General features: G+C 40.5%; 1 protein-coding gene across 7 annotated transcripts; it reads right to left on the reverse strand.

Moving 5' to 3' along the window:
* Nucleotides 1-466: 466 nt before the first annotated feature.
* On the reverse strand, nucleotides 467-10,720 carry si:ch211-188c16.1 (uncharacterized protein LOC562677 homolog). Of its 7 annotated transcripts, none has more exons than XR_004616756.1 (19): nucleotides 10,490-10,720; nucleotides 8,040-8,982; nucleotides 7,742-7,933; nucleotides 6,986-7,529; nucleotides 6,481-6,596; nucleotides 6,366-6,391; nucleotides 6,184-6,224; nucleotides 6,021-6,071; nucleotides 5,667-5,799; nucleotides 5,271-5,430; nucleotides 4,503-4,626; nucleotides 3,700-3,731; nucleotides 3,352-3,415; nucleotides 3,148-3,185; nucleotides 2,917-2,980; nucleotides 1,763-1,858; nucleotides 1,487-1,571; nucleotides 1,343-1,376; nucleotides 467-1,173 (listed from the first exon to the last, which is right to left on the reverse strand). XR_004616756.1 is itself a non-coding variant. In XM_034613604.1 (19 exons), exons 1-19 carry the CDS (start codon nucleotides 10,496-10,498, stop codon nucleotides 1,104-1,106), a joined length of 2,748 nt encoding a protein of 915 aa, XP_034469495.1. In that variant the 5' UTR covers nucleotides 10,499-10,720; the 3' UTR covers nucleotides 467-1,103. The 7 variants fall into 7 exon arrangements, 5 of the variants coding, with proteins under 5 accessions (XP_034469495.1, XP_034469493.1, XP_034469494.1 ...); XR_004616755.1 differs by having other exon boundaries at nucleotides 1,487-1,673; XM_034613604.1 differs by lacking the exon at nucleotides 1,487-1,571 and adding an exon at nucleotides 1,660-1,673 and having other exon boundaries at nucleotides 3,148-3,182.
* Nucleotides 10,721-11,006: the final 286 nt, after the last annotated feature.

The raw sequence follows: 11,006 nt of genomic DNA on the forward strand, positions 1-11,006 counted from the left end.
TCTGAAAATGTCAAACTCACAAAGTAAAAAAAAAAAGTGATAACCGTCTTGTGTAATACTGCTGACCAAGACAAACAATCATAGATGAAAACATCACATCCCGAGCAGAGGTACAAATGTACTTCAGTAAAAGTATCCATTATTCTTTTTTACTTTAAATAAGTACTTGCTTTTAAATATGCTTCAAGTACTAAAAGTAAAAGTACTTGAGAGTTCTATATTCCCCGATGTAACAATCTATAGCAATGAACTCTGCCTACAGTATATTTTGTTTAATACAAACAATAGTACAGCCTGTCATATTAATAAAAAAATGCAGTTGCAGATGATGCCATTGAAAACTTGCAGTCATATTATATAATGGCCGAGTCTCTGCGGTGGCCTCTTCCAAATCCATTCTTGAATGCTTTGTAAAAATGCAGTGTAGAAAACACAGATATTTGTAGGTAAGTGAAAAGTACCAGTAGCAAAGTAAATGCACTTTGTTACATCCCATAATTAAAAAATACAAGTAAGACTCAGATTCTGTACCTAATTCTACAAAAGAAAGGGTGAGTGAATTGTAATTACAAGAAACAAGATTAAAAGAAGGGTTTCTATCATTTTGCATTAGTTAAGAGTGGATAACTATACATAATGTAGGTCTATGGCAGTTTGAGTTGTGTAGCAACTTTACCAGAGGGAAAACGCAAACCATGTGGTAAAAATGTATCAGAAGCATAAATCAATGAGAAATATTTATTAGATGTAACGGACAAACCAGAGAAAATCCAAATGCAAAGAACATATTCCTAAACACGAGCGACAAGTGAACAGTTGTGATGGAAGCCCAGTGACTTCTTTTGTGCACAGTTTGCTCTTTTTAACAGCAACTTTAGAAAAAGAAAAAGTGCGGAACACAAAAGTGACAACAAAGTGACATTTGGAGTGTAATGCAGTCACATCAGCAGCTTCATTTCTCATACACGATATTGTTTTCTCTTTTCTCTGCCCACTGAAGTTAAAAAAACATGTTGAAATTCATGGTAAACACGTCCCAATGGCAGATCTTCTTCACAGCATCAATCCCAGGAGTCCAGTTGAAGTTTTAGCTGATGAGGTAATCAGAAGGTGTCAGCGTATAGTGGTGGGGGAGGAAGGAGTTCCAGCTCGGTGAAGTCGACCTCCTTTTCACTGTCGTACAAAACAAAGTAGAACATTACAGTTCATGTCAGGGGATGCCAGATAACCTCAAGTACTGTGAGCGCTTCTTTGCCAAAATCTACGAGTACTCCACGAATACAAATAGAGATCAAACGGAGCCGAGCTTCACCCGTTGATTAGAAGGAGACTCAACACTTACGGATATGGAGGCTCCTCAACAGCACACAATAAATCTGGGCAAAGACAAGAAGGTACAAAGGTAACATGAACTTTGAACCACTGTCCCTGCAAAATGTCCAACATCATGTCTCCAGGTCACATTAAACAGATAAATGTTCCTCACAGTTTATTTTCCATGACAGGCGAGACGCCAACCAGTGCTTAGACTCCAGTGTCCTCAAAGTGATCTGTGAGGGGTGTCCTCTTAGCTTCACCAGTATCAGTGAGTGCGACAGAAGTGGTGACAACAGTGCAGTCATGAAAAAAAAAAAAAAAGGTTTAAGTCTGTAAACTCACCTGGTGGTTCAGCACTTTAAACAGGACAGAAAAAGAAAAGAGGTTTCTATTACTTACAGGGTTTTTAAACAAACTAATGTTTCATGAAAAGAGAAGACTGTACTTTGTGGGTGTTTTTCCTTCAACATCAGCTTCAACAAATTCATCTTTGGTGTGTTGGAAGAAGATGGCCAGTTTCTGCAGGGCCTCATGTCTGGTCCTAAAAGAATCAAGACAACAAACTCATTCTATATTCCTACAACTTATTTCGTACTTGTGAATGACCTGCAGGGGGCGAGGAACACCTTTACAATCCAGTACAGTGCTCCTGATTTAAAATTCTAGATTTATAAAGCTTATGACGATCAGTGTTTCTAAAGCTCAGATGGGAAAAGGTCAAGAAAATTGGGTTTGGACATTTTCTGTTTGTTTCACATTCGCAACAACTGAATAATGTCCGGGACATTCAGGTGAGGCGTGGCGCCTGGGTAGTGCATGCAGGAGGCAGGACATGATGTATAAATTCCATCAGGAATCACGTCTTTGTTTGCACCACATTGACACAGACTTCGACCTTCATCAACAAAAGCTCTTGAATCTCATTGTCTTTCAGATATTTGCGTTTTGTAGATGCAGGCATAGTGTTAAATAACACTGTAAGGATGTATTTTGTTTTAACCAAATATCATCATATCCGACATCAGATTTAAAAATAATTTCATACATCCAATTTTATGACGAGTGAATGGGTTTGGACTCTGGTTGGGCTTTTGTGGCATCAGTCATATCTGGTAATTTCCATTTGTGAACAGATTATGAGAAATCAATTCGTCAAATACAAAGTTATTCTGCATCATTTTTGCAAACAAAAAAATAATACGACATTTTCCATGCAAGAATCGAAACATCTGCTTGTTTGAGCTTTATAAAAGCGCTTTTACTTCTTTGTTCAGTTTATTATTATTTGTTTGGCAGGTGGCAAACAACGTCAAGGTTCATTACTGCAATTAGTGCTGCTTTTCTTCATTATATATGATATCTGGGATTTTCTTTGAAGTGGCTTCTTTGTTTGTTTCATTACATCCCAAACTATTGTCTTTGGCCTCTACAGTGCAAGACTCAAGGAAAACTATCTAAAATGTTATTGCCCCTCGAATACCCATATATTCATAATTATTATCATGTTAAGGGGTGAATGTAGACATATTTGTAAATGTGGACATAAAAGACAAACCTGCCATGGTATCTGCTTTGACACCTGTGTGTATGGAGACTTACTGTGTGTGTAGGTCCTCCAGGTTGGCATCGCTCAGAGTGTGCTGGGCGCTGACATGGCTACAAGCTGGAGAGCGGTTGGAGGGGTGAGTTATGCAATGACAGTAAGATGGAGGGGGAGCGGGTGAGGAAATGGCATGGGCACATCAAAAGCATGTTACAGTGTTCCATATGTCAATGTATAACAAAGCAACCACAGGCAGAGCTGGCATTTCCCTTTAAACCACTACTTACACATCTCAGACATGGACGAGGTCTGCTGGGGAAAACTGCTATACAAAATAAAGAGAAAGAAAACAATTAAACATATTGTGCATCATGAAAATTCAATCTCAGATGGAATAACTTAAAACTACTTTCATGTGGATTATGGTTTGTCATTCTTCAAAGAAAAAGCAGCGCTGAGCCACAGTAAAGGAAGATAAACTTCAGTCTTACTGGCTTTCGTTGGAGGGCGAGAGAGTCTCGTCTTCACAAGCCCACTCCTCGCTGTCATCTGTGACTGTGGGAAACAAATTAGTTTGATTAAACACAGTGTGCTTGCTGATGATAGAGGGTTGGCAGCTGAAACCCTCAGCCTACATGGAATTCCTTTACAATCGCGAAATAACACATTGCTGTCAAACACATGGCAACTTGTCAACACGTCTATACATAATAACAGCTAGTCAAATTCTTTGTTCCGCATTTATCACGTTGAAATGATCAAGCAGCGCATGCAAGGTTTACAGGGTTGGAGGTGACAGTGCAAACACCCACTGTGCAGCAGAGCCTATTGACACTTACAGCTACTTGTTAGCACAGGGTGACTGGAGGATCTGCAAAACAAAGACAAACAAATTGTGACAAACATATTGACACATACTGATGGACTGACAAGCGAGTTGGGTTGTAAATCTTACAAAAAGGTAGGAGATTAAAATAACAATTTCCTTTCAAGATGCTGAGAGGGAGAAACTTGACACTACACTGAAAATAATAATAAGCAAAAAAAGGTCAATGTTAAGTTTAATCAGTGACACATGCCAGGCTGCGTTAACCCTCCAAGCTAAATCTCATTCAGTTTATGGAAAATAATTCATGTTTTGTGTTTATGAGATAAAAAGAATGAGGAATTACATTAAAAAAAGCTGTCTTTTAAAATGGTTAAAATATTTTAATTGACATTTGATATTTTTGTGTATGTTAAAAAAAAGATGTAAATGAAAGTGAAAGATAATATGAATATATAAAGTGTTTTATAGTAGTTTTAGGCTGTGGCAAATCTAGGATTTTTCCTAAATCGGGGGCCATAAAGGGGCCACAATTTTCACTGAGGTGCCAATTATATGTCCAACATGGACGACTCCTGGTACAATAAGGCACATATTCATCCCTTGTTTACTGTTAGTTCTACAGCTTTGAGCAAAGCCACACATCATTAAATATATTTTGAAAATTACTTCTAATTCAAGCTCATTGTGTTCATCAAAAAAGCTTGAAAAATAACAAAATTGACATATTTATTGTTAGTGACATTTTTGTCCCAGATGTTTTTTTTAAATTTGTTTTAGGAGCTCTACGGGTTAAATCAGTGACCTGCCCAGTACCTGCTGTCATTGCTGATGGTGTCTCCGTCTTGGTTTCCTCCTCGTCCTGCAGCTTGGGCCTTCTTCCCAAGTTCCAGCATCTCCTTGATATTTAGCTCCACATTCATGACTGAAATATAACCATCTGAAAAAGCCAGAGTGGAGCAGTAACAGAAAACAGCTGAGAAGTTATTACCACTGTGGTGTAAATTTGAAAACATGGAACTAATCAATTCTATCACTGTTTCCCATTAATTATCTACACTGAGGCAGCCGGCCATATTCCAATTTGCCCTTTCACAGTTTCATAATGAACCATTAACATTTCCACACTTCTCATAATAACATCAGAGATCTCTGACTAGGTATTTTGCTCCGCTGCTGCATTGTATAGCTGCGTGCAGCGCTTTTTGCTGTGTGCTTGCTCATGCTATCCATAACGTTTCTACTGCCCACGCAGACAGTCAGACCTCATAGCTTCCGCTGCAGTTGTGCATGTACCTACAAAAGGCATACAATGCTCTCTATACTATAATGCTCTCATACTCTAACTCTTTTAGACTGTGTACGTGTAACTTTGACACGCATGAGAGTGACCTGTCATAACCGCCATAGATTGAATTCATTCTGGGGGACATGCTGTCTATAAAACAGCTTCAAATCAACAACTAAGACATGCTTTTTTTTCCTTTATCTTATTCAAATATTTACAGATATGTATATAACAAATTTTTTAGGGAAGTGATCACATTAAAATAATAATAAAATACACAATACGTCCAAACTCACACTTGTGGTCTTCATCTCGAGCCAACCACTTGCCTTTGGGGCAGTTAGTGGTGCGGATGATGCCGACCGTGTCCCCGCTCTTCACAGGCAGGTCATTCTTGCGGACTTTACTGGCCACCATCACCTTGGCGTGGTACATGGGCTCCTCCTCGCCTGTCACCTACAGAGTGAAATTTAACATTGAATAAAGAAAAGAGTGGCCGTGGACTGATTTCAGAGCAGCTGCGCAGTTCAATTGGCCCAATTCTAATCAGGGGAATATAATTATAGCCTTGAAAATTTTACTGCCTTTTGATACTATGACAAATCATTATGATACTATGACAAAAGACTGACAAAGACACAGCTCCACACGAATAATTTATTCACAACAAGGCAAAACTATTCCTGACTCACCTTGAACTTCTTTTTCATTTCATTTTCCTTTTTCTCCCTCTCTTTTTGCTCCTTTTTCTCCTTCCCCAAAAGCTGCTTCTCCCTCTTCTTCTGTTCTTTACAGTCAGCAGTGTTGGGGCTTTGGCGTTCCTTACTGAAAACAAATCAAACTATTCATTGGCAAAAAAGTGGAGCACATTTTCCATAATGTTTACATTTACCACCTGAAATATAAGTGGAACCACATGTGAGCAAAATAACTGAATAAAAAGGAAACAAAAGCAAATTTGGACATGAAAACACAGGGATCAGGTTTTGGACCGGTCTGTTTTTAATCACAACATCAGTGAGTGACGGGTGACATGTCTAACATACCTGTGGACATGATTATAGGCCGAGTGGGCATGTTCTCCTGATACAGTGGCCCTGCAGTTTGATTACCACAGTAGGAGAAAAATCAATGGCTGCCTCTCATCTGGCAAAAATCAATGTCAATGACACAACACAGGACTTATATGTTTGGAGAAAAAAGACATACCATGGATTCCGCGGCCATATGTTTAGAGACGCCTCCTCCTTCTTGAAATAAACAGATTTTTAATATACCACAGATGATTGTTAAAAAAGCAAAACAGATTTATCCATTGCACATTGTGACCATAAACCTCATATTTCCCACTAAGATGATAATAAACACAAATAGATTTAAATAGGAGTTACCATTTGTTGTTGGTCAGCATATGGATCTGTAAAAAAATATTAACACTGTAGTCAAAATAGAAAAATAAATCTCTGCCACAACAAAGAATCTATTTAAAAAAGATAATTCTCTTACTCTTCAGACCAGCTCTGCGTTTACGAGAGTTCTGGCCAAAGATCGCTTTGTTGAGGTTTTCAACATCTTCGTACACATTGTCACATGCTTCATAGTAACTGTCCTGTTGATGAGCACTGGAAGGGAGGAAATCAATCAAATTAGTGATGTGAAAAAACGTGGAGAACTAGAATGGCAAAGAGTAGAGCGAATACCTTCACCAAGGCCCAAGAGTACCCGTAAATTGTAGAATCAACCTGCACCAAGTTGTACTCACTCATAAATATCAGTTCCCTTATTTTTCCTGATTTTATTCTATCAAGACCCATGAATTATTCCCAGGGATATCGGTGAAAATGTAAAAAAAAACAAAAAAAATATCTAGCAATGCTAAAGAAAGTGATGAGAAAGTTTACTGATAATCTGTGCAGTTTTTTTTGTGTAACCTTAACAAATGGAACAAAGGTGATAACATAACCTCCTCGGCAGAGGTAGAAATTGTGATTCCAGTTACAGCTAAACTCACCTCGGATGTGGCTGAATGCCATCATTCATTTCTGCATGGTTACTAAGCTCCGTTTCCTCTGGGACCGAGTGGCACTCAGCAGCTCCCAGATCAGTCTCATCAGTGTGAGAGTGAGAAAGAGGGGCTGCGATCGCCTCCTCACTCTGAGACCACTGGTCTGGCGCAGCAGGCTCTATGAAATCTGAAAAGTTTATTGGTTCAGGGAAGCTGGCTGGATCGAGCAGTATAATATTTTGACTGCCGATGTTCAGATCTTGGGTGACGGAGCTCACGCTGGGCTCTGTGGGATCACACCCTAACAAATCAGGCTGGGAAGCCTCAAAATCTGGGACATCAAAGTCAACTGGTAAGGGCAGGTCAGAGCTGAGAAAGTCTAAAGCCTCCAATTCGAGCGCAGCGATATCGACAGCTTCTCCCTCTGCTGCTTCAATTTCTGAAATCTCAAACTCTGGAAACTCTGGAGCGTCCAGCACAGGGTTGGGGATGGATGGGAGCTCACACTCTGGCTCTTCAGTTGCAGCTTGGCTAAGACCTGGTGGCACAGCTACAAAAAGAAACCAAAATCAGCACTTGAACAGATGCTCGTCCTTTCTAAAAATAAGGATAATGTAAACTGCATTAATGCTAAAACACAGTCACTGATGTCCAAGTAAAACACAACGTTTGCCTTAATATCCTTCAGTCTGTGGCCACAAAAGTGAAATACAGAGAAGAGCTGGGGAAATGGAAAAAAAATGCTAAGTTCACATACAGTACCGTGGGCTGTGGGTTGATGGTGGCAGCTAAGGTCTACTAATGGAGGTCTGGGGGGCTTTGCTGGCCGTCTTCCCAGAGAGCTCAGGTCAGGTAGAGGTTTCTTTGGAGGAGCAGACGGTGAATGAGGTTCAGTCGTCCTCACAAAGGGACATGCAGCTTGATCCCTGCCCAACTGCTTAGCGAATGCAGGCTCTGGACATTTGGAAAACAAATATTGCAAATGCATAAGAAAATTTGGCTGAATAAAAACAGTGTAAGAGGTATGTAAAAGTGTTTTTTGTTCTTGAGTAGAGCTTACTACGTGTAGAGTTGGTGGCTTTGAAGAAAGGCCGCGCTGAAATACAAGCCAGGGGTGGCAAACAGACCGGTGGGGGTATAGGGAGGTCAGGCTCAAAACTTTGTACGTACTTCGGTGGCAAAGGGAACGCCTTGTCTCTTGATGCGTAGTCAGGGGAATGCAGGCTCTTGGGTTTTATGGAAAACAACATCTGCCGGCGTGAGAACTTTCTCTTGGCCCTCTCCAAGGTGCTAATGATTCTGTTGTCGGAGTCGACGCTCGTCTCTGAAGACGGAGGGGTGATCCCCATATCTGGGCTTGACAGGGGCCACTCGACAGTTGAGTGATCACTTTGGACTGAAACACCGCCTTCTGTGGTTTGTCTCTCCATTGAGGGCAACTCGCCAGGAGCACTAGAGGGTCTCATGGTCAAATCAGCATAAGTGGGCTCCTCTCCATTTTCTGCACCGACTTTTGATGCTTTGACTAACTTGAAAGGAAGCAGCAAACCCTTCTTCTTGATTTTAGTTTGCGGCGGGACTTCTTTTCGTGACTCTGGGTCCGGTTTGTGCTCCTTTCTGACTGGTGCTTCTAATTTCTGCTCTTTTACAGGCAAGGCAGGAAGCACCTGAGGCATGTGTCGCTCTTTGAGGGACTGCCTTGTTGTGCTTTCTCCGTTAGTGAGCTGGGACGAGGGGGATGTCTGCCGAGGTTGTGGTGAAAAGGAAATTGGTCGCTTGCCTCCAGATGCCTGCAGCCCATCTCGGAAAAAGACCCGGGGAACCACCGGTATCTTGCTTTCCACAGCAATACTGATACTGCTAACCATGGAGCTGCAGTGTCCTCCGGGAGGTGGAAGATGTTTGGGTTTCTCAGCAACAGCTGGCCGTCTGTTGTTGGATTGAGCCAGACGGGCCTCTTCCTGAAACTTGGCCCTCAGAGCTTTGAAGTTGATTGCCCCCTCCTAAAAAAATAATCATGAATCATTACGTTAACAGAAACAGCTACAACCTTTAAATCTACCTGCCACACCAAGGAGATGGGGAAAATTTGTGAATCCTATTCAATGTAGCTTAACTGAAGTTAATAATCAAACCTAAAGTGGCTGGAATTTACTTTCAATGTGTTTAATGTATTTAAAAAGCTCCCCATATTTCCTGAAATGTCCTTTTTGAACATTGAAGTGAGAATCTGATTTAAGCAGAATATCACAAATAGCTACAACTTTCACAGACAATTTACTTAAGGGAGAAGTTTTTGACATCAAAACCCTGATTCTGACACAACATAATTTAAGGGTTGAGTTATCAAAATTACTGAGAACTTTCAACACTCCCTACAGGTATCTAGTTTTGTTTTTACAACCAACACAACTGAGCTGAGTGAGATTAGTCTTTGGTAAATCTCTCTCTAGAAAACTGGTACAGCTGCAACTATTCATTGTCTGGTTGATAAGTTGGTCGACCAAAATTAAGCACCAAAATATTGATACATTTAATAAATGTATTGTTTTTAGCTACTTTTTAAATAAAAAATAACTAAATCCTGTTTGCTGGTGTCCTTAATCTGAAATTTGTACCGATTATCATGTTAAAACATTCACAATTAGCTGATTTACCAAGAACACATTTACCAGATTAATAAAAAATTAAAATAATCATTAGGCTTCATAACATAATGTGAACTGCTGGCTGTTAAATTAAAACCCTCTCATTATCTACTCACCACAGTGCCGAAGGAGGGAACGGTGGTCTTTGAGTCCACAAAACACTACCGGAGTTTCAGGTGTTAAACAGCGTTGCAGCAAAATTCCAATACATTAGTGAAAAAGACGTAAAAAAAGCCTCCATACTTAACTACTCATCAAAGTGTCCGTAAGCCCAGACATTCAAATTCGACTCAAAGTGGTCATTCAAACCATGTTTTTAGCCTTAATGTTCTAAATGCTGTGATCCTCCTCCGTGTTGAGTGAATGCTGTGTGTAAATGCCCTTGTTTCAGGTCAAATTTGAATGTTGGGGCTTAAATTGTCCAAATTGATTTGGATTTGACTGCAACGCTCATTTCCCCTGTAACTCCAAAAGTGTTTGGTGCACTTCAGCAACCCCTCCATTATCGGCACAGTGGTGACTCATTAGACAATGAGTACATTTTTAAATTTTGGGTGAACTATCCTTTTTAATCCACAGTCACAGTCCATTTTTGCTGTGAGCGCCATCCATTGTACTGAGGCTGAAAGCAAGTAAAACTACAACTACCTACCATGGCCATAAACGACGATTAGTAGATAGAGCCTTTAATATTCTAAGAACTAACAAGTACTAAGAACAGGTGAGGGATGGTTAACTTGAATTATGAGCTTTAATGGCACAGGACAAGTAAAACCAGAGCAGTAGCTGGCACAGGGTGAGGGGACATGTAGCTAAAGCTCAATCAGCAGAAAGTTTCCTCAGAGACTCTGCAGACCTTTACCTCTTCCATCGTGGCTCCTTGAGTTCATCCCTGTTCAGACTGCGCGCCGGGGGAGAGCTCTCACCTCCTGGGACCAGATCCGTTCGGTCTCTCTGAACCTCACCAGTTTGTCACGGACGATGAGGCCACAACAAACAATTTGAGAGCGCCGCCGTGCGCGTGACGCACTCGTGTGGCGCGCGTGACCTACGTGCGCGCTCACCTCGTCTGGCCGACGAATCAGAAGCGTCCACAGCCACTTTGTGAGCTAGGTATAAATAACAATAGTGATTTATTGATAATACACAGTCAACTGTGAAACTCTTTGAACTACTATAAGAAGAAGAAGAAACAGAAGAAGAAGAAGAAGAAGAAGAAGAAGAAGAAGAAGAAGAAGAAGAAGAAGAAGAAGAAAAGAAGAAAGAACAGATTGGGACACACAAACAAACAAATCAAACAAACAAGCAAAACTCCTTGACAAAGTGAATAATAAATGACTTTAATTCCCTAACCTGTACTAACTGTGCTGTACAAATAA

The sequence above is a fragment of the Hippoglossus hippoglossus genome, chromosome 17, assembly GCF_009819705.1.
Source record: "Hippoglossus hippoglossus isolate fHipHip1 chromosome 17, fHipHip1.pri, whole genome shotgun sequence".
NCBI classification, from domain to species: Eukaryota; Metazoa; Chordata; class Actinopteri; order Pleuronectiformes; family Pleuronectidae; genus Hippoglossus; species Hippoglossus hippoglossus.